Genomic DNA, 24,714 nt, shown 5'->3' on the forward strand with positions numbered 1-24,714 from the left:
TTTACCCAGAGGAGCCATATTTGTGAGCACAACATTCGTCCCGGACCTTACCCGAACCTTACCTCAAGCCCTATTAAATGTTCCAGGTGTTTCTCCTGCACGCGCTGTACAAGCGTTGTGCACAATGCCTAAATCTCGTTTCATCTCCCGCTGTTAGAGTGCGCATGAGGCAGAAAATCTCCATCTGTGAGCTGCATGTGTGAACGACAATTCTGAGACATCTCCAGACCCGATACTCCGGAGTTTCTCTAGAAATTCTCCAGAATGCATGTGTGAAAGGAGCATATGACTAACAGACAGTTAGTCATAGACACAGAAGTGGCTACCCGAACTGTTTAATGACTTTAGATGAAAAATCTAGACACTAATCTTTGTCTATTCTCCAGACAAAACTGATAGTTAATGCAAGTTACTTATTTTCCAACACATAGTTAAGAGCAGAGAACACATGTCAAATATACACGTGCCTCCACAATTAAATAATATTGCAACATTTTCATTATTAGTGTGGTTACCCATTGCCTTTATTCCAGTGTCCATTATTTTTAGGTGACTTTAGTTCTAAAAAAGAAAGTCATATGTTCCCACTCATCTGAAATCCAGTCTTAGAAGCTTTTTACATTTTCTCCTTCTCAGTCCAACTAATCACAAACACATTCAGTGATGTGGAAGGAGTCAACCCATTGTTCTGATATTAGCCATTCTATTTGTTTATTTATTCTGAGAAATAACAATTTGAAAATCCTTAAGAAACTTAGTTATGTTTATCTAAAGGAAACAGTCTTGAATGGCTGTTACCAGTCCCAATTTCTCTTTATCTTTAAAAGGTGTTTACACCCCTTTTCCACAAGTTAACACAGTTCTCTGGTGTCTTAAAACCTCTGTGACATGCAATGTCTAAACACCCAGTTTTGGTGCTTGAAAAAAAAGAGCAACAGCTTAAATAAAAAAAAATCAGATCTTGTTTGTCCCAATGATTCCAGACTTCATAATATATATATACACACACATGTATGTTTAATATTTAAAATACTCTCTTTTGATGTTCATTGTGTAGAGTAGAAATTACAATTCATGGTCTTAAAGAAGCATTAAATGGAAACATATCACAGTGATCTTATTTAAGTCAGATGCAGGCAAAATTAATTCCTGTGCATTATGTGTATACTAACAGGAACAGGGAGAGAGTGTTGGCATTTGTTTACCTCGTAAAAAATAAACCTATTAGCAGAGAATGTGACCTAACAAACCCAGTGTTTTGTTTACAAAGCCTTTGTTTACATAATTTCATCAGAAGACTGTATAGACATATCTTAAAAAGTGAGTTTTATTAATCACAAACATACATGATCTACTGTTCAAGAATTCACACAGGATTTGTACCAACCCCAAACCAAGAGGGCGTCACATGAGTTCTGTGAATGAAATTAGTTTCAGTTAAAGTTCTGAAAGCAACCATGAACCTCGGACATTAAAAATGATAGAGTATCTGAATTTAACCTTAAAAGAACTATATCCCCAAGACCTGGGCATGGGACAATACTGAAACTTGTTAAAATGCTCTTTTGGCAGATGGTTTTTGGTTAAAATGTCTACTTCAAATAATATAAAATATCTCACATCTTTCCTATGACTTTCTCATTAATCCAGTTACACAGTTTAATGTTTAGTCGCATAAATGTCAAACATGTCACTATCAAATCAGTTCATGTATATGTCCCACTCTTCATTTCAAGTACGTATGAGTCTAGTGGGGGAAAAAATTGTCACGAGTGTATATCTGTCAGATTAACAGTAGCACACGTGTTTTATGGAACATTACTTCACTCTCTATTTAGGCACTAATATGCAATAGATCTCTATTCCTAGTTCAGTGGCAAAAAGGTCATTTTCAAATCAATGCACAACAAAACTGTAATCTATTTACAAAGGACAGAAAATTAGATATGTTCTGAATAGCAGAAAATCCAAAGTAATAGTTTATGAGTTGTGAACACAGCATGCTATCATTCCTCTCAAACACCTGCTGTTCTGCAAAGATTTATGACTTCAGTGTATTACAAACTAAATTGAAAACAGTTGGATTGAACAACAGTGTCCAATTAAATGTCACAGTACATAATAGTTCAAAGATATACTTATTTTAAGCATTAGTATCATATGACCACATAGGAAGGCACTTAAGAGGAATGACTAAGGTTTCTTTACCTAAAGCAATCAACATGAGCACTGAAAAAGAATATAAGCTGTTTCATTACATGTGAATTATAATTGCATCAGCTATGATTGTATGGTGAGCACTCTTAAATGTTTTTTTTCTTTATTATTCTGAATGAACTGTAAGATAAAAATGCTGTAATAGATAATGAAAGTAAGCTAACATAATTAGAGGAACCATGTGTTAGAACAAGTCAAATGTGGCAGATCCTCTCTCTACCATGACCAGGCTTACAGTTAGTCCATGTTTAATCATGGAAAGAGCGTCATATATGCCTTTATCTGGATGTCTTACACTGGAATTTAACTGACCACTGTTTATTGCCAGGATGGAGAACAATGGATCTATGTACAACCAGAACAGCTGTTTGTTAGCCAAGATATAAACCCTGTTTTATTAAAAAGTAATACTGAGAATACTCCTCACTTGAAGGAAAAAGGAAAAGAAGAAAAAGAAAAAACACAACCTAGATAGTATATTCACTATGTACAAATGAAAAACAAGGACACTTAAAATCAAGGATACACAGCACTGGCTGTTTAAAGAGTTTCCCAGCTTTCTGCTGGTGTATTCCAAAAGATCCTCATTGTCTAAACACTATCTACAAACATTAACATGGAAACTTCCACTAGAACTATTTAGATAAAACCAGTAATACCACTGAAATCTACATCATAGGGTATGCTGCTGAAGCTCAAAATCAAAATAGCAGAACTAAATAAAGGTCAGTTGTACAACAATGGAATTTTAGGGCTGATTAAAGATAAAACTACAGACTGGTTAAAGTGGTTATTAACATCTTTCAAATACCAAATTGGTCTAAAAAAACAACCTTGCACTGGCTTCCATGTTAGCAATTACAAATATTTAAAAAAGTAAGCCTAATTCTTCAGGCATTTCAAAATATATTCCATCAAAAATATACTGACAAATTTAGCTGGTACAAAACAAAAGGTATATAAACAACACACAATTTAAATCAAAATGTTTTCAATAGAAATACTTTACTTTCTATTGTAGTGAAACCTCAGAACTTGTTAGCTGGAGAGTAATAATAAGCGGTTACTTCATTAAAAAAAAGGAAGAAAAAAAATGCATGTAGGTTCTGTGATGAAAGCAGTCAGAAGGTGGGTTTAAGGAGACAAAAGTTTAGGGAGTCTAGTACAGAGACGAATGCGTCTACACGGAAACAGTTCGTGAAAATTGTCACCTTTGGCAAATATGAATAGTATAGTTGCAGATGTGCCGTGGAAGCAAGGCACGTGCTGTGGCAGCTAAGAGTCTCTTCTCAGTGTGGGGGCTGTGTCTGCGAGGTATTGCGCTCATTTCTCCAATGTCTTCCTACGTCTTTCTCCACGCCTCGCACCGACTCATATGACAAATGAGGATTTGTGTCGGAAATCCCCCTAAAAGAAAAGGAGGTCACAGAGAGTGAGTGAGTGAGCAGCACAAGAACACTTCCACATCTTCAAAACATACACCGGAAACGGATATTTCAGCAGATCCACAAGGAGCTGTTTCTTACCTCATCTTCTCTAATGACATAATCCACTCCATCACCTTTCCCAGGAGTTTTGTAACTAAAACAAAAACACAAAAACATCAATGTTACTTTCGGTCTCAAGGGGCAGTTGGATTTGAATAAATACTATTGCTACGTTTCACAGAAAAGAGCACAAAATATTTCATATCTGCATGGAACATCTGCTACAGTGGCATGTTTGTGACATTCATATGTAGCAGGGCACAGGAAAGGTGTTAACAACTTTATTATTTCATGTGTCAGCTAAGCTTGCTTAATCACACACAAAAAAAATAGAGGGTGACCATATTAAAGCAAAGGCATATCACATCTACCCGTGGCTTTTATAATGTCCACAATATTAATAAAATCATTTGAATGATTATTTTCTTTAGTGGGAAATATGCTAGGGCCTTTAGTGAATTCCATGAGGTGCTTTGCATCTAAAAAGCTGGAAACAACTATAGGATGTGTCTGTGAATAGTACTAATGGAGCAGGAAAGCCTTTCTTCCTTTGTCACTTACTTGCTTCCTGTCTGTTTCTGGCTGGCGAAGTAGCCTCTTCTGTACGCGCAGCAGATGCCCACAGTTATACACAAGAGAACCACCACTACAACCAATACACCCAGAACGATGCCAGTGACGTTAATGTCATCTGGAAAGAAAAGGAAGCATTATTAGAGGGTACTATGAAGGCTAGGAAATCTAGCAAAATAAATAAAATAACATAAATGATGTTAGCGGAGCTAAAAGAGAGACTTACAGACTTCCATCATCTGTGGGTTACACACAGAGACTCCTGCTTCGTTCTTGGCTCTGCAGTAATACTCCCCAGCATCCTCTTTCTTCACCATACTGAATTTCTGCAGGAGCAATATACAATATGACACTCAGCACTTGCCTCTTTTTTGTGCATGATCATGTTAAATAGGCAGGAGAGTGAAATCTTTGGAAAGTTGCATATCTTACAGCACCCATATAGGCCACAAAACATTTCTGAGACCTTTTTGCTAAAAGGAGTAAGCCTAGCAGGTCAAGTGCTACCAAGAATGTGAAGTGCACTGAAGGTGCAGTCCTCAGTGAAAGGCCAGTGGACCAATATTACAGCAGCAAACAAGATAGATGTGTAAGATTAAGGCTGTGGCCTGATCCCTCAATTGTGCTATGTAAAAGGACAAACCCTGTCATTTATACATTATATTTAATCACCTTTCTTGATTGTAGCTGTAATCTAGGTCCCCCAATCATACAATGCCACCAAGCTGAGAGGTCAAAGGCTAGCGCATACTTCCTCTGAGACACATGAAGCCAGTCCCTCACTCCATATCAGCAGCATTCATTTTTGGTCCTGGAGCGTTGCGTTTAGTTCAGTTTGCCAATTTGCCTGGTTCAGCTCATATTATTAGGATTTTTAAATGTGTAAATGCAATACTGAGCTTTTAAAATAATTTGACTATGCTGTAAGAATTACTTGGTCGCTCTTAAGATAAACATGTACATTAAAGCAGACTGCAGTATACTACAGAAAGCAAATGTGACTGATACATACATAAGAGGGAATCATCTGTTGGTGAGATCTTTGCACGCAGCAAGTGGCCAAAAGGCATGAAAATGAAGACTAAAGTAGACTAAATTTAGTCAAATAAACCATGATAGCTTTAAGAGAGGATTAATAATTAATTGGTACTTGTAATTATTTAAAATCATACGCTAACAAAATGAATTACTGGCTGTGCAGTAGAGAGGCTAGCACTGTGGACTGTCTCTCCTCCAAGGGAGAGTTTGGGGGTTAGAGAAAGGGACAGCTTTAGAGGTCAGTGTGAAGGTTGAGTGGCTGGGGAAGGCCAATGAGTGCGAAAGGCAGAGCATGGAGCTCTGGAATGTGAAAGTTAGGACAGCAGATTCCCCTCATGGCTGGAGCCATCACACATCAACTGATTCCCTAAAATACCCTCCTCTGAGTCAGGCGCCAGGTCCCTGTGCCCTCAGCCCCTCAGCGGCATCCTACAGGCTCCCAGCACTCACCAGTATGCCTGAATCTCCATTCAGCGTGTAGGACGAGTTGTAGAACTTTGTGCTGCTCTTGGGGTCCAATGGGATCTCTTCCTTGTTACGGAACCACTGGTACTGAGACTTGGGGAAGCCCTCATGCTCAATGCAGGACAATTCAGCTGGCTTTCCCACTGGAACCGACTTAGGCACGGAACATGTAGGAACAACTGGCTTCACTGCAACACAGCACAGAACCCAGCAAAATTAATTCTGTGGATTAGTTGTACCAGAGAAGGTTCTGTAGTGAAATGTGACTGGCCGACTGGTATGGAATAATGTATTTGTTTAACTTCTAGGATTTTTATATTTTATTATTAATTATAGGTCAATGCAATTATTTTTAAAGTAATTTCATCTGAACTTAAAGAGCAATTACGTCAGTTATAATTCTGAATTTATACCCATATTTGGAATTCTGGAATATATTAAATTTCCCAGTAACCAAAATTTGAATGGGATTTTTTGAACACTGAGATCACAAACTGTCTAACCGTACTGACATTTTTCTTTTGAATGTCATTGGATCCTCTGAATAACAAGGTCCTCAGGTGTCTACTTTCAATACTTGCTTCATGCAAGCTAACACTGCTATGCACTGAAAACAACCTCCTATGGCTGACATCTTCATGCATGGTAGTCAAATTGCTCTAACACAGATGGTAATTAACTTTTCATAATATTAGACCCAGATCTCCTAATATGGGCATGGTGCTTACTACAGAATGACCCAGGACTTCCATTTGTACTGGATTAAAATAACACATCTCATCAGCAATCACTTATAGTACCTCGCTAGATAAAATTAATCTAGTTCAAACAGAGCTTGAGACAAAGTCAGCATTCACAGCCCAGATGGAGCATCCTCTCCGGCACAAGGCAGAGCGAGCCATGAGGCCAAGCATTCCTAGCTTTAAGCATCCCAGGCAGCCTAGAACAGTGCTCTTTCCCCTTTTAGCTTTCTGATTAAACTCAGCTGCAGTTTCAGAGATTTCCCCATATAGCCGTGGACACGCCCGAGGCTGAGGCAGGGCAGAAAGCATCCTCGGACATGCGCCAAGGGCGGGCAGGACAGCGTTCTCTGGCTCAGCTTACAGCATTGCAACTCAGTAAACACTAACAACACCATTTCAGAGGAGACCAATAACTATACTAATAACTGCCAAAGCCCTGCTCCAGGGGCTCAGCAATACGTTGAAACAGAAAATACTATAATAATAAAGACTGCTGATCGTTACACTACCATTACATTTCATTATCAAATTTCTGTTTTTTATTAATGTCCTCTGTGTGGGCTATCTGTATATGTCCCATCTGAACAATAAAAATAAGAGTTTTAGAAGTGGTTATTAACAAATTTCAGACAATGTCCATTCACTTGATAGAAGTGAACACTCTGGTTATCAAGGCATGTGTGAAAAATGGCTCATTCATAATTCATTTATTATTCATGTTGACATAATAAAGCAATTACGATTGTTAAACTGAGTGCCATTATCAAGCCTTGGCAATTATCAAAGAGAATGTAATAAATGTACCGACAGACAGGAAGCATTTTAGATAAGAATACATAATAAGCATTATAAGCAGTCAAGTGTTTAAATATGAGAACTAACTTACACTACATATTAATGACCTTGCTTAGACATTTAGCCGTAGAAAACATATATAATCGTAAAATATACATGTTTCATCTATACCATTTGCAATATATGCCATGGCCAGGAATTTATGTTAGTACAGATTACATGTAATATGAATGTTATCCAGGGGATTACCACATAAACAATGTAATCTGTTTATTCTTGTTATTTTTTGATTACCCATCTTTAGAAAGACATATCAAATAAATATGAGTCAAAGCAACTTTCGTCAAGACTTGTTATGAAACAATACAGCGTGATATTTAAGAGCCAAAACCAGTTAAAGTGGGGCAAAGTGGTTACAGGCTGAAGAGACCAAATAAAAAAACAAGAGCAAGACACGTCTATAACCAGAGACAGAAAAAAAACCTTTGATCTCACACATTTTAACCTCACCTTCAAGAACTTAGAACAACATACTGATAGTTTGCCACAGGCAGGTAAATCCTAATTAACCAGACTAATTATCCAAATGTTTACATCATTAGCGGTAGATTCCTTGAACGAACAGTTAAAATCCATGACTTTTTAAAATTTTTGTAAATATTTAAAATTTTTGATAAACCCACCGTGACCCTAAACTGGATAAGCGTTTACAGACAATGAATAAATGAATGAATAATCCTTAATATTATGGTATAAATCCTACTAGTATCCTTACTGTTATTATAACGTATGTTATCAGAACACAGTCTTGCTTTCTGTAATAGATAACAGTTACACTTTTTGCATATTTATTATGTTACAAATGTTCCATTACTGTTCAAACCTGGACATGGCTTATTTAAGTCGACATGCATGGTAGGCATTAATGGTTCTGTTCCAGCTTTCCTACTGTGTTCTTGTGTACCATCACTCACCTCTGATTTGGAGATTTATCAGAATCTCATCAAAGGTTTTTTGGTCATTGGGAGCAGTGACCTCACAGCGGTAAGATGCAGTATCTGATCTTGTCGCATTAAAAATGACCAAAGTTGCGGGCTCTTGAATCTTTGCTCTATTCTCCAGGTCACCTAGAGAAAATAAAATCACTTTAACAAACACTAAGAGTGATTAAACATACATTTTACCAGATTATTCTTGTAGGAATAGCCAGTAGTTGCAAAATCTTTCAGCAGTATTGTCTAGATTTGAAGTCTAAACTTGTATCTAAATACAGATGGGGGCCAGTGCCGTAATTCTGTTTCCAACACACAACAGCAGTTTGAGATTACCTGCTATTTCCTTCCCAAAATAGACATAACTTGGCTCGCCGTTCTTAATCTTCTTCCATTCTATCCTGGGATTGGCTGTAGAGATGGAGTCTATTATGCAAGTCAGCTTCACGGCTACATGGAAGAAGAGGAAAAAAGGAACGTATTCATCCACCACAATATCTGAATGGCAGGAAATGTGCAGTTCCTCACTGATCATTGTAAGAAAAACATCTCATACTTACATTCAAACTCATTGGCCCATGGCGACTTATTTTCAGATCTTAATGTTACAGCCAAGATGCTGACACAACCTTTGATGAAAATGAGAAGGAGAAAATAAGCATCATTGATATATTTGGCCATATTTCTCTTGAATGATGATAGGCAGTTCATGATCATTATTTAAATTTAAAAACGTGGTTGTGATTGCTGGTACTAGTTGAGAAATTTCTTAAACTCTATTAACATTCAGCACTAGTGTACTGAGCCTGAAGCCCACCTGAAGACATTCTTTATGTCTCTTTATGGCTTACTGGCAGATTCCTTATGAATCATGTTTAGCTGGGATGTGACCGCCTGTGTTATTGATGTACAAGGGCACTCGCCAGACTGCTGATCATCCAAAAGCATGAACTCATGAACTAAATCAGATCATATTATCACTGGAGCTGAAAGCGATTACAATGACCTCCAGACTACTATATAATCACTGTCCAATTAAAAGCATGTACCTCCAAAAATAGTAACTTTGCAGTACAAGTAATTTTGGAGCATTTCTATTCATTCATCATGAAACTCTCACATGATGTGAAAGATAGCTGTTGTGTTCAAATGATGTAGTAAATTAAATAGCCACAAAAATTAGATACATGTTTTTAATTGGGTAGCGATGATATTTTTTATATATTTTATTTTTAAATATTTAATTTTGTTATCTATTGTAACAAAAGTTTTTAACATAACTGTATTTAATGTCTATGGTCTCGTTCATTCATACAACATAAATTGTAGCTGGAAATGCAGAAAAAAAGTAGAGATACAAGGCAGGGTACAAATATTCCAAGTCAATTTTAACAAATCACCAGACCAGCTTAATTTTGATACATTCACAATTATGCTGCATTGCTACTGAAACAGTTACTATGGTCCTCCACAAAATCCATTGCTTATTTAACTGTACACAGGACAATTACAAATTACAAAATTACATAAAGATGTATTTTGTTGGATTTCGCTGACCTTCCCATTTCAAACATTTCATCAAGGGCCTCTAACATTAAATACTACCATTAAAAATATAAAATAAAAACAGTTGTAAATTTCATTTACAGATTAACTGATTAAGAGCAGCTGGGCATTCCACCCTCACCTAATTATTCACATTTACTTTTTGTAAATATGGGTAATTCTTTATATTTTAATTTCAGGTTACTTCCATTTCTAGGCTTGTTTTAATTTTGAAAGACAATAAAGTATAAACAAACAAACAAACAAATAAATAAACAAATAAATAAATCTCTGTTGAATTTTACACCTATAACAGTGATATACATTGGATAAAGCAATCAGATCTGAGAGGACCTTATACCTCTAGGCTTATCTCTCTTTTTTCTATATCCTCAAAGTACAAGTGATATTACAAGTATATATTTGAATTTTGTTAGACTGTGAAGTGGTCACATCTCACAAATGAATTCTATGGGGAGCAGGTTTCTGATTTTGGTTTTATTATAAAAAGAACATTGTTTCATTGATGTTTAAATAAAGCAAATAAGGTATTATATGAAAATGAGGTTCAAAATCAATTTCAAGAAAGAATGCATGTGGCTTGAGTATGATTTTAAGAAGCATGTGATGTTCTGTTGAACATTTTACCACTTTTCAATACAGACAGACACCCCAGCCTTTATTCATTACTGAGAATATCATTCAGGAAACAGGAAACACAATAAAATAAGGCTGCAGCATTAGTCACAAGCCTTGTTACAGTGCTCTGATCTTCAGCAATCCAAATAAATATCCTTGAGGCTGATTGATCATAGCTTTATGGATATGGAGGTGTATGGAATACCACTAATTGGATAACTACACAGTGAAACTACATAATGAAAAGCATGATATGTTATTTATTTTTTAAGCAAGTTTGTTATTTGTGAATACAACCATAAACATAATTTGAAAATTCTGCCCCCACATTATTGGTGACATGAGTGATAGGCCTATTTATACGGTACACGATTTTGATCAGTGACTGTAAAGATTCAGTGCTACAGAACACTTAATGCTAATATAACCAGCATCCCTGCATGGACAAAATGGAAAAAGGAAATCAGTCTGATCCTGACCTCACCACTTCTCAAACACAATTATAGTTGACTCACTGTAGTTTTCCAACCTACACCATATACTGAAATATTTGTACACAACTGCACATCCAAAATGTCTACTGAGATGACAAGTTAACAACACTGTATCTACAGTAAAACATTTACTGGTTGTGAGGATTTGACTGCATCCAGTTACAACAGCATTAGAGTCAGGAATCCGTGTTCAATGATTAGTGTTAGATTACAAATACCACTCCAACTTATTTTAAAGGTTAGATGGTGTTCCATTACTCCGGAAAACGCAGTTCCACCACTTCACAGCCCAGTGGTAAGGGGTTGTATATCCCTCTAGCTAGTCATCTGGCAATAGGCATGGTGACCTTAGGCACTAGCTGATCCAGACTGTCACACTGTATTGGTAACACTACTATAAAGAGTTTACACACACTTTGTGTGTTCAGTTGAATGTGTTCCTTTGGCAATCTGGATACATTTAAGAATACAGTTTAAGTTCTGACAGTTATGTTAAAGAAAACTGAAGCATTTTGTTCCTCTCTTGTTTCTTCTTATCTTTCTTATGAGAGCCAGCACCAAGACCAGGTTTGCGACATATTTTTTTTAATCTAAAGTCCCCAGCCACTGCCTGTGATAAAAAGCTTAAAATGTAATGTCCATTAAAAAACAGAGGAGTGAGTTTAAAGCATTTTATCATGGGATTCCATGGAGGCTACGCTACCAGGTAGAGTTAGAAGCAGTTCAGGCTAAAAGGGAGGAAGAGGACCAAGCCTATGCTCTGTTTATGCACACCTCCTTCAACATCTGCTATCTGTAACCTTTTAAAAACTACACTGTCCACTTTCAAGCTATCCAGAGTCTCTATAGGTTGACAGCTAGCTCACATTTTCCAGCCTTCTGGAGCACGTGCCTTGAACATCTGCCAAGGTACTGCAGCTCAAAGTATTCCACTCTGTAATAACTCAACCAAATTGGGGAAAATGTAGTTTAGATCGGTGTGCTTTGTTTCAGAAAGGGTTTCTAATCAGGACACTGAAACATTTATGGCCCTCTGATTGCTAAGGATAATTTCAATGAATGTTTGATGACTGTATTTTGGGCCAAGGCTCTTGAGATTTCATCCATTTCACTCAGAGCTAGCACAAAAGAAGAGCTGCATTTTGACCAAGAAAACAGATCAGTGTTTACAGTGAATATCAAGAGTTACAGAGTCTCCACAAGGACAAGGGAATTTCAAAGAGAGAAACATTTCAAACAAGCACATTTTGAATTGACTGCACTTTATAACAAGACATGTTTTTTTTTAAATGCAAAGCATTTCATGGACTAGGTTTATAACGAGCCGAAAGATTAATTGTGTTTAAATCAAAATTAAAAGCTGAGAGTGCAATTTTCCCAACACAAGGGCTACCATTTTAATTGTAGCCTACATTAGAGAGCAATATTTTATCAAGATGCGTTTATTTATTGTTGTGTTGTACACAGCACCATATATATATATACACACACACACACACTCTAAATGTTGTTATAAGCAAGCTTTTGTTATAATATTGGCCTAAACTTTATATAAAATATAGAACATATTTACAATCATATTCATTCATTCATTTTCTGTAACCGCTTATCCAGTTCAGGGTCATGGTGGGACCAGAGCCTACCTGGAATCATTGGGCGCAAGGCGGGAATACACCCTGGAGGGGGCGCCAGTCCTTCACAGGGCAACACACACACTTACACCTATGGACACTTTATGAGTCACCAATCCACCTACCAATGTGTGTTTTGGACTGTGGGAGGAAACCAGAGCACCCGGAGGAAACCCACACAGACACAGGGAGAACACACCAAACTCCTCACAGACAGTCACCCGGAGCGGGAATCGAACCCACAACCTCCAGGCCCCTGGAGCTGTGTGACTGCGACGCTACCTGCTGCGCCACCGTGCCACTTTCAATCATATTTTCTCAGCATTTTTCCCAGAAGGTTCAGCCCTTATAAATGTAAGTCACTCACTCACTGAACCACTCACTCACGTTCAGGAACTGTACCACAAGGAGATGCTTTTAAAGGCTTCATATCAAACACTGTTTCACATATGTTCATAGTTAAACTAGATGGGAAAACAGGAAGAGTGAGCATTCTTGTAATCAGATTAATTAAAATCTGCCTGGAATCACATGAAAATATGTGTACAAAGTTGGATAAATACTGCTCACATTGTCCTTTCTGCTAGTTCTGGTGTGAAGTTTGGCACTTAACTGAAGAAGACAAATAAGTAAATGGTTGCGGAATCGTCCTAGATGTGAAGAAGTCCATGAAAGTGTGAAGACAAGTCAAAGTGCATCATGTGTTTGATTAAGCATTAAGATCACTGGACTGAAATGGAATTAGTTTAAAATGGCTTTTCAAAATTCAAAACTTTAAAACAAAACAAACAAACAAACAAGACCCTACTCAAGCTGGCAGGAAGATGTGCTGCTATAAATTGTGCAGTATGCTGTAATAATTTGAGGCAGGATGCTGAGCATTTACTGCAGACACACATACTGCTCCCTCAACCCCCCCACAAACTCACTCACATCCTCTTAACAATGACATCCTGTCCGGTGTTTGTCAGCAGATGGAGGACAGAGCATTAGTCCAGTGGGTCCTGGCTGGTGTATGACTGGAAGTGAAGTGTGCACATGTATACGTGCGTGCGATTGTGTGTTGGTGCAGGTGTCTTGTCCGCATTCCTCTCTTTTTTCTGCCACATCCTACACTTTCTGTAATTTTCTTTTTCTCTGTCTACCCCTTCTTTCTATCTATCTGTCATAACCTCCTTTCTCTCCTAATATCTGCCTTACACTCCACTCATTCGTTCTGTCCTTTCCTGCTCTCTCATTTATTATACTCCTTTCCCCTTTCTTTTCTCTGTCTGCTTCACCCTGCCTTCGTTTTTGTCTCCCAGCCTTTGCTATCGCCTTCCTTTATTCCCCTCTTACTCTCATTATCGACCTCTCTCTCATACTTACAGAAATAAACCTTCTATATTTCAAATACACAATAGTTTACTACAAATCAGGGATGAGCAATTAATACAAAAAAGTATAAAAATCTTCTAATTGTCATAATCTTGTCTATATTGATTTTTCTATTAAACTATTTGTTAATATGTCCCTCAATGTGTCTTCATTTACTGTCCCCTTAAAACTACTTTACCTCGCATGTAGTCACATGATTCTGCCTCATCCACTCTGCCACATGGAAACTACATGGAAAAGTACCAAAATACAGAGGCAAACTGGCAACTTGAGCAGCTTGTACAAAAGAAAAATGCTTTCTCTGACTTTTGGACATGTTTTGACTTTAGTGAAGACGACACTGAACTCAAACATGAACACTGACCAAAAATAAATAAATAAATAATGGCCAAAAATAATGCTACTGGTCTGTTTCAACACTTGAAGCATAAACACATCACCAAAAGGAAAAAAAAGAGAGAAATTGACAAGCTCCCAGCAACATTAGAAAAAAATTACCCAGCTTTAACACTTGAGAATATTTAAGGTACAAGCATTGTCAGTGAGGTAAAATGTTCAATTAATCGTGATACTGATTTGTGGTCAAATCGCTCAGCACTATAACAAATTGTTCTCTTATGTTCTGCCCTATTGTGCCCTCTTTATATTTTGTTTCCCTCTTGCTTCTTTATGATGCTCCCTTTTCCCCTTCCATATCACCACTGTTCAATGTAAACCATGTATCTCTACAAACAGCAACTACAGTAGAAGGAATATTCTCTCCTAACTTTCAGTGGAAGTCAATGTAAAAAGACTTTATTTCAAGTCTTTTTGGAGCTTATCTATTGTTCCATTCATTGTGAACATTTAACACCGTGTGAAGGACAGCTGCTGTGTTCAAATGATGGAGTAAACTAAATAACTGACAAAAATGGAGGTACATGTTTTTCACTGGAGAGGGACAATATCCTGCTCCATCTTCCTTTCTACCTCTCTGCTTTTGTCTGCCCACTCTCTCTGTCTGCTTCTATTTCCTTTTTGCTCAAATATTTTCTTGCCACTTTCCTGTTTCTCTCCTTCTGCCAAATCTCAGTTGAATTCCTGGGTGCTCTGTTATATTCTTCTCTCTCTCTCTCTCTCTCTCTCTCTCTCTCTCTCTCATCCTCTTAGCATTATTCCACTCTCCCATGTTTGCCTGGCTGTCCCTTGTTCCACGTGGAGATGCAGAGTTCAACACCAGTCCACTGCAGCCGGTGACAGCAGACGCCTGAATGTTGACTCCGGGACCTTATGCTGTCCAGCAGGAAGTCAGTCACCTCGCCTCATTACCCAGGGCCTGTCCCACCGTGCAAAGGCTCTGAGGTCTGATGCCAGTCGTGTGATAATTGAGCCCTCGAACCAGGCAGGTGCTCCATGACCTACATAATGTGTATGCGTGTCTTCTGTGTGCAGTGGTGAGCACAGCTGGGTGTGAAATCTGACAATCCGCACCAAGTCCTAATCATCACCTCCTTCTTTTACAGGCACCACTAGACCTCCTTAGTAATCATAGAGTAATGCCCTGGTAAAACCCAGGCATTACAGCACTGAATAGTAATGATACAAAGAGAGAGAGAGAGAGAGAGAGAGAGAGGATCACAATGATTTTCCTGACTGTATTTTCTGCATGCCTATGCATGGGTGAATTGCACAGTTGAAGCATGTGACTCAAAAAGATGAAACTTGGCAAACAATACACCATAAAATCTAAAAATACCTGTGTGACTCACAGGTAAAAAAGGGGTCGGCAAAATCTGGCAAGACGAATCACTTCAACACTCCATACAAAATGGACATCATCTGACCACAGACTGAATGCTTGGCTGTGAAAAACTGTCAACAGAATATGAACTGAGGCAGACAACATTAGGCCAGTGAAATCCATGGAGCTGTTTGGCAGCCTCCACAGTTCAAAACTGCCACACCCAACACTAACATGAGATCTGTAATCAGCAGGGGAGAGACAGAGAGAAAGAGAGAGAGAGGGGGAGAGAGAGAGGCCAGGCGAGTGGAAGAACTAAGGCAGATTCCGCCTCCATGCAGCTTGTCAGGAAGCATTCAACACATCCAGTTCACTCCGCAATGCATGAAGTGGATAATATTCCTTGTTATTTTTAAACCGCTGCATTGATTCGATTCCGCCGGGCCGAGGCCTGTGCTCTGGATAGAATCAAAAAGGTGCCCACGGAGACATTCATTATACCATCCCCTCATCATCACTGGCTTTGGATTGGACGAGCTCTGCAAGTCAGGCTGTAAATCTTGGACCAGTGACAATTATGATTAAGGTTATGGTTCTTTAGGGAAGGATTAGATAGAAGAGATCTCAAAATGTAGCCCAATTCAATTTAATTTTATAATTCAGAAATATTTTTTTAACTATACTGAACACAGCACTGTGACTAGATGAATGGCCTGTAGAGCAATACAGGAACGACACTAAATCGCGTATTTTTATATTTAAAAACAGCCCGAATAATTACTTTATTACATATTTTTACAATCATTTAAGTGTACACTTTTTTTTTATTGGCAATTTATAGCTTTGAAATTCATCTGCTATGGACTGATATTATGATTTGACTACAGTTGTAAGGACAGAATATTTAAATGATTATATACCCACATCAACAGACTTGTACATGGATCATGTTGGATATTGACAATCCATATGCAGACATGTCCTTAATTATGATTTATTCCAGCCCTGCAAAATCAATGCAGCTGGACCTTTACAACCTTCAACTACCTTTAGACTCATACATTGGTGCATTTTTACACCCTTAATATAAACTGGAGTTTGTCCTCTCTCTGACTCCAGCCCGCCCCCACTGCTTTAGAAAGATCTGCACGGCAGTTAGTCTGTACAATCTGTGAAGAGGGAGAGGTTGCAAATCCTCCTCTGCTGACACGTTGGGAACTTCTATATCCCCACTGTGCCTCAACTGTGAGGCTGTATTATTATACTGGCCTTTCAAGACTATGTTATTACACTTCCAGGGCAGGAAGTTCCTCAGTGTAAAGCAAAATGTGCAGCCCAGTAAAAGACTAAGAACACCAACACCATCTCAAGGTCATAAAGTTCCAACTGAAGAGAAAGGGAAAAAATTAAACAAAATGCAATTTTTGTCCTGAAGAAGGGACTTCACCCACTGACCAATCAGTGTATTTGAGTAAGAGTAGTTCTGGTGAGTACTAAACAAATACTATGTCCAGTCAGGAGAGACCACCTGTCACAAGAGAAAGAGGAAACAATGTTTAGCTGCTCCTGAATTCCCCTGAAAAAGTGTTGACAGTAAGACAGTCTTGTTTTAGCTTTCACTCACTGGCTGAGCCGGCATGAACTACGTTTTCACAGCTGTGGACTGTCGCTTACTCCAGGCCTCAGACTGCGGACCTGAGTGAACAACAAGCCTTATCATGTTCCAACAATATAGTCAGTCATATTAACGAAATGGCCACTAGGGCAGTGCCATATTGTATTGCTTGCGATAATATTGTCATATTTTTTTAAATATTAAAAAAATAAATGAATAAAAGTATTTTTCAGTGTTTTTCATATCAGCAATAATATTGTTATCGCCAAAATACCCTGAAATATCGTGATATTATTTTAGGGCCATATCGCCCAATCCTAATGGCCACTATTAGTTATTTACACTTTAAATTTGCTCACAAAAGTTTCAAAACATCTGAAACATTAGAAAAACATTAGAAACACATTCAGTTTGATCACCTAGGTCTACGTTATTTAAACAGAAATGATTATTTGTATTGGAACAGAACCCAAAATGTTAAGTTCCAATGTTTTGGGGATTTTTTTATGCTGAAAAATGAATCTTTAATACCATTTTAACTGGACATTAAACAAAATTAAGATCTTTTTGAATGGTAGGTAAAAGGGCTCAAGAAAACTCTTTACTGTGGAACCATGTTTCTGTGAAACTCACATCCAAAATAACATTTGTGCAGTGGGTGGATCTTTGGAAAAGACAGTGTGTAATGAAAGTGTTGCAGAGAATAAAGCACCTTTGTTATCTAAGCACAGTCATAGCACTATTAGCAACTCTTTGTACTCTGTCTGGTTTTCATTAAGCCGACAAGGAAAAAAAATGGCAATACCATTGAGCAACTATTCCCAACGCGCTGATAATGTCATCTTAATAACACAAAGGCTGCTAAAGGCTTCTCATCTTTTTTTGCAGTGTAAATGGACAGGGATGGCAAAACAAAATGGAAATGAATGGGATTGCTTTGTAGTTCTTTCTCACTCCAGATTGCCTAAAAATAGCCACGCTCCACAAAGATAAGGCAATCCTCACAAAGAAAATACCTCAGATATTCCTTCAGCTGCTGAGCAAATGTCACTAAGCTTAACTTCAAAGAGAGAGCAGAAGACAAGGTGGCATATTCGTTTTAAGTGCAACTCTCTTCCAACTGTGCTGACAGGAACTTTAATTAGGATATAAACCTGTGTTTTGTTGGTTCTCGGAATTAATTAAACAAGGGCTAATCAGTTGAGGAAGAGGGCCACGTGCAGCAATGCTCATTTGCATAGCATCTAAATTGGGCTTCTGTGACGCAGCTCACTTTTGGCTGGAGGCTCTCCTGCTGCAATTGCACCGTCTGGATTCACAAATATGCAATAGGCTCTCTCTCCCTCCACGGCGAGCCCTAGGAGAGTGGCTTCAATCGAAGGCCTCTGATCTATCCAGGTCAAAGACTAAGCTCGATCCGAGCCCATGAGAGGGGGGCAGCGGTGTCACAGAATGCCTGGGAACATGTCACTTTGTGTCAGCGTTATGGTCCACAGCAGGCCCGGTTCCACTTGTCCTCCAGTCAACTTGAGCTTGCAGGAACAGCCAAGAGAGCCATCAAGTCTCAAAGCACACCTCATGTCCACTACAGCTTAACTGACCTGCTGTACAGCAACAGGCTTTCAGCAAAGGTCAACTCCTGACTAGTCAGCTGTGAGTTAACCTCTTGAACTGCAAGAAGCCACACTTAAACAGTCTCACAGTACTTAACGCATCATTTAAATCTGTTACAGAGAAACAACTAAACTATAAAATAAAGGTTTCAGGGTAAGGGGTTAATCGCCCTTGTCAAATACGAGAAAACCTTCTCTAGACTGATGCACAACAAATATCACAAAACCGTAAAACAGGAAATTAAATATAAATCAGAAAGTTACCGAACAGAGTAGGCTATTGCCCCACATTCCACATGCAGCTGACACGACCTGACCCAGGCTTGGTAAGACTGCTCCATTTTCCAGTAAAAAATAGACCACTTGTTCGGTGTCACATTGTTAACACGTTCACTCTCATGAATATAGTATCTTTGTTTTGTGACACAGTTTTAGACAGTGGCTGAACGTGTTGATTCTGGGAGTGAACTAAACCACTTCCCCCAAACAAACGTTGTCGGTAAATTTTGAGGCAAAGACTATCAGTATCTGAGTAAAAATATTAAAATAATAAATAAAACAGCAAGAGGACAGAACTGGATAAAGAAAGGCATTAAATTGATTTGACAAAAATTTGAAGATAATTTCTACACCTGTTTTCTTATGATCAAAAACGAAATTGTGCAACAAGGGGTAAGATTTTTCACATATAGGTATCAGAAATCTCACAACAAATATGATTTACGATGAGGTTAATTGACAGCTTCAGCATCAGTAGCGTAATTGAATCCTGCGTCAGGGTGAGTAAGTGATGATATGATTGACCACTGGAGGCAACATGCCTGCGAGATATTCTTCAGGAGGAGTGAGAACAGGTTTGAAGCTTCTGCTATTTATAGCAGCTGTCAATGGCAGACAGAGCCTGCACAGCCTACTAATTGGTTGCAGTTGTAGGTAAGTCAGAGGAGTACATCTTTTACCTTGCCATATTCAGGCTGGGAGCATGAACCAACCCCCTTAATAAGATCAAATTATGGCTCATTTTCCTACCTCCCCGCCTGGGGACGGCAGTGACAGAGCCACTTGTCAAAGAAACCAACCAGATAAAGTATTTAATGCTTTAAAAACCCTGATATTTAGGCTATGAAAATAAATGTAGCCTTTTCTGTCAATAACACTGCCTAATTCAGAACAGATCATTGTTCATCGCTGAACACAGCATATAGTACTAGCCACGAAGCTACTGCCACAGAAATCTGTAAATCGCACTGCTCTTGTTGCCAGAATTAGCTGCTCACTGCTCTCAGCACAGATGGCATCAGCCGTGCTCACTGCAAATGCCTCACATTCTCGTCCAAGCAGACTGACCTCTTCCTTAATCCTAATTAGGAATGCAATTTGCACCAGAGCCTTTTCCAAGTGCTGTGGAAAATAAGCGACTGCACTTTACAGATAAATACTTCCTTTTTTTGGTCATTGAGTATATCATTCAACAGCAGGAATCAGACAGGTTCTTTTTTTTCTGATGACCTCTTTCCAGTGACGGATTAGAGAATGTAAAAACTCATATGATGGGTTAATACACTTTCGTCAGCGACACAGCTCTAGAAAATATTTTGTTCTAATAATAAACAAAGATATTGGGAAACAACCTCAAGCAGAGTGGAGAAAATGAGGTGTTAAAAACGCATTACATCACATCATGAATCTCCTTTACATAAACACACTTGTTTGCAGTGAAATTTATACTAATTTTGTATATTTCAACAAATCTATTCTAAGTCCTTATTCTATGACTATTCCCAGGAGACAGTGTGAAATATAATGTTTTGAAGTGTAAAATATGACAAATTCTAAAACACTGCTTAAAAAAGTTCTTATGTGAGAACTTTCGTGGTGTGGTCCCAACAGTTCAAGACTCAGTGAAACACTCGCACTCTGCTAGACCACTGAAGCAGAATTAAACACAACCATGCAAGCAGGGACCAGTGAGTGTAATGGCTTTTACACGTCATGTTGTAGCCCTGCTGTGTCTATGACTAAAAACATCACAAAGCTTTTATACAGTGGCATCTTAAAGAGTGTAAATTTATTATTCACTTTTCTCCTGGACATGCATCCAAGGAATGTCAGTGTGGCTGGTTTAACAAATGAAAAGGCAGACAAACAACAAGTCGACAGATGATCTAACTTGGTGATCAGGTTTTAGCTGATATGCATTTCCAGTTCAAACACAGAGAAACCATACAGTTTTATTAAAGCTGTGTGGTCAGACATATTACATCAGCCTAATAACTCTATACGCATGTGCCTCAAGATTAATACCGACTAAGTTATTATAAGCAAAATTTTATATGTCATTTAGCAGACCAAAATATATGACATTCATTACGCACTGGAAAGTTGTTCACATGACATACTTTTTGTATGTATATTATGTGCCCACAAGAGGCAGATTAACCTACTTAGAAGGAAAACACGGATTTAGGTTCCCTGGAGCCTAAACGTTCTCTTCTGTTCAGTCATGGCCAAAGCAATACAGTTTTGTTTTCTCTACTGTGAAACATCCCATTTGCTTACCTGACAAAGACTGAGTTCATATTTATTAAGACTGGAGGAAATGATAGATGGAGCAGTGATCTAAAACTGACAACCCAGCAACAATGACATACAAAGTTTTTTTTGTTTGTTTTTATTGTGCAGCGATTGATCAATAACACTCTCTTTGCCTTTAGACCTAAAACCACAGCATTGGCAGACAGTATCCATTGTTGGCGGTATAGATTGTGTAGTGGACCTGTGAGGTAAGGTTTATCTGACAGCTGAATAATAGCGCCACATGGTTGGTGGAGACTTGTTGATATAGTGGGGGTGTACCTATAATCCCCCTCACTTCCTGCTTAAAAGGGATGCCCCAGAATGGAGTAGGAGACAAGAGCTCCCCCTGAAACTGGCCTAATGTGACTGACATGAGCGATTGAATGTGTTCAAAAGCATCAAATGTGTTTGGGGTAGAATTTCTCAAGGTTTGTCCAGGTTCTAATTTTCTAAAAGTGTTCATTTTCAGTCATTCAATAAATAAATTAATAAATAAATACTGATCACAACCATTGATGGAGAGAAGAATATTAAGTTGAGCACTTGAGCAAAACAGTAAGCTTCAGTCGCCAGTTACTGAGCCAGCAGCAGGAAGCTCATAAACTCAGAATAAACAGGCTGAACTGTTGCATTCAGCATGCTCACTGAGATACCGTCAGACCCAAAACAGCAGGACAAGCACAAATCCCTCAGTTCGCATTGTCTTTTGTGCTGCACCGGCCCCCCATAGCAGCGCTCATTAATTGCCTTTTGTCTGCAAGTTTGAACAAAAGCTATCTTGTGTGCTGAAACTCTCCTTAGTAGTTACACCAGTTGAATGTGTTGTGAAGGCAGTAGTTCTAGAGTAAAGCTGCTCAGAGATAGTTTTAGTGAGTATGTGCCTACCACATAGAAAAAACTAAACAAAACAAAAAACAACAAAAACATTTTCCCCCTTTAATAATTTTGTGTGACTTATTAACAGCAAACATTTTCAAATCTGGAACACAACCCTAGCTACATGATAAACACATTAACCACAATAACATGCTTGCTAATCTTTTTTATGTAAATACAGTGATGCACATGCATTTTAATGCTTAAAGAACTATAATCCTTTCCCACTGAATCGCTTCCTATAGCTGAAAAAAAGCCTGCACTTATGTGGCCAGCCCTCTTTTCATTTGCAAATGACACAAATGCCGGTGAAGTTTACCCCAGGCTCTACAGCAACAGTCAGATACAGCTGCTCTCTACAAAGTGCTTTATATCAGGAGCAGTAATGTATTATTGTGAGAACTACCAGCCCCTACACTCTTTCTGCTGTAAACATTATACATAACATATGTTTTGAAATCGTATAAATGTAGCTTTTGAATTTGACACTACTCACCAAATATTACCAACACTGAACATTCACAAAACAAAGTTCAATGCTTTGAAGAAATAATATGTGTACGCCGTACAGGCCAGCTTCCCAGACTGAGGTTACACCTAATCCTGGACTACACAAGACTCTGAATGGAGTTTCTGAATTACAAAACATGTAGTCCAGAATGCCTTACTAACACGTGTGTGAACATCAACTCCAAGTTATTCTGAGGTCATTCTGATTCATCTGTCCTTACCGAGTTGCATATGAGTCAAGAATGAGCCAAAGCTGGTGGTCAATACAGCTGTGGTGCAAAATAAAACATGTGATTCAGTGTTTTGACAGATGTTATGGGTGAAAGGTCACTGACCAAACAAAGTGACATTCCTCCCTCCAGCTTTCCCCAGGACAAGATCAGATTACTAAAAGTGTAGCAACTTTCACTGTTTACCAGCCATCAGTTTCAGCATCTGGGACAAAATTAGCTGGGCAGGTCATTACCTTGTTAATCATTTCATTTTCGATTGCCTGGATTATTACCATCTTTAATATCCTTCCTTACATTTACATTCCAAGCATTAGTTTATATATTAGATATTAAAAAAAACTAATAATGAAAAAACTGGTGTGTCTGACTCTTATTGTAAGAGAGCATCAGGAGACTAAAATATGCCTACTAATGCCTAAGAATTCATAAAGAGAGCACACATTCACCTGAAACTAATAACAGAGTATGAAAGTATGAAGTGGGCGGGAACACAACATTCTCAGAGGCAGACTCCAGACTCAAATAGTCAACATAAGCTGTCTGACAAGCCTGAGAGCGAATGTTTCTGTGGAACAGGTGGGAGAGATGTGGGCGTCAGGGAAGGGGAATCATTGGAGTCCTACCCTATCACAGACCTCCCCACAGACAGGAACCCCTCCATCACCTGCTGTGGAGGATCCCCCCTTGTATGGGAAATGCTTTGCGCCCCCTCAGTCGGCTAAAAAGCCTGCTCGATGTCATCCGTCCTGTGGGCATCTAAAGCAAATGTGGACATTCCAGAAAGCAGAGGAAAAAAGCAGACTGGTGCTGTGATGCAACGTCAGCAGGAGACCACATGAGCTTATGGTGCCTGACAGAGCACTATACTTTACTCACACTAATGGCCCTCGGAATTTGTTCGTTACCATGTTCATTAAAATCTCATCTCCGCATCTTCGGAGGCTTGCTTAGCTCAGGCTTAGTTTAAAGTCATCATTAGGGATTTATAAAGCTGTTTGATTTTTTTCTCAGGCACAGGGCTGGACTGTGGTCTTAACTGCTTTTCCACTTCTGAACCCGTTACCCTGCCATTTCAAATCATGTCATGGGGGAAAAGCTATTGACAACAGAAGCAACATTAAACATGCTGAAAAATCAATAAAATTCCTAAGTGATTTATTGTGACATTTCTGTATTGCATCTGTGTCTCTGAAGCCCAAGAGTGAGCTGTGATTTAGACTGTAGATTACAGATCCATCACATTCAACAAGGGGAAAATTCTAGAACATAAAAGAATATCAAGCAACAATAAATCACTTTAATTGCTTTTTTGTTTGTTAGACTGAGGCTTGAGCCCATCATCATGCACATGATTGCAGGAAGTGCCTGGGTATGCAAGTCCTCAAGTAACCCTTTGACGTGCCATAAATTAAATACTACAATCACCATTAAGCTCTTTGTTAAAGTACATTAAATTATGACATAGAAAATATGTAATATGTAAAAATACAGTAAAACCCTGTTTAAGTTTAAACAGGTCAGTGAAATTCAAGCATTTTGATGTTTATTTATTGCAGGCGATTATATTTCTCTTT

The 24,714-nt window shown here is 38.4% G+C and overlaps 1 protein-coding gene across 1 annotated transcript in view; it reads right to left on the bottom strand.

Moving 5' to 3' along the window:
• Nucleotides 1-847: 847 nt before the first annotated feature.
• jam3b (junctional adhesion molecule 3b) overlaps nt 848-24,714 on the bottom strand; it is a 37,400-nt gene continuing 13,533 nt past the window's right edge. Inside the window, exons 2-9 of the mRNA XM_066645793.1 lie at nt 8,871-8,939; nt 8,647-8,760; nt 8,293-8,445; nt 5,766-5,968; nt 4,504-4,603; nt 4,266-4,395; nt 3,744-3,798; nt 848-3,624 (exon numbers count right to left, since the gene is read on the bottom strand). Coding sequence (XP_066501890.1) covers nt 3,589-3,624; nt 3,744-3,798; nt 4,266-4,395; nt 4,504-4,603; nt 5,766-5,968; nt 8,293-8,445; nt 8,647-8,760; nt 8,871-8,939 — 860 coding nt within the window. The 3' untranslated portion in view covers nt 848-3,588. The remainder of the gene's footprint in view (nt 3,625-3,743; nt 3,799-4,265; nt 4,396-4,503; nt 4,604-5,765; nt 5,969-8,292; nt 8,446-8,646; nt 8,761-8,870; nt 8,940-24,714) is intronic.

This window comes from Hoplias malabaricus, chromosome 15 (assembly GCF_029633855.1).
Source record: "Hoplias malabaricus isolate fHopMal1 chromosome 15, fHopMal1.hap1, whole genome shotgun sequence".
In the NCBI taxonomy this organism is placed as follows: domain Eukaryota; kingdom Metazoa; phylum Chordata; class Actinopteri; order Characiformes; family Erythrinidae; genus Hoplias; species Hoplias malabaricus.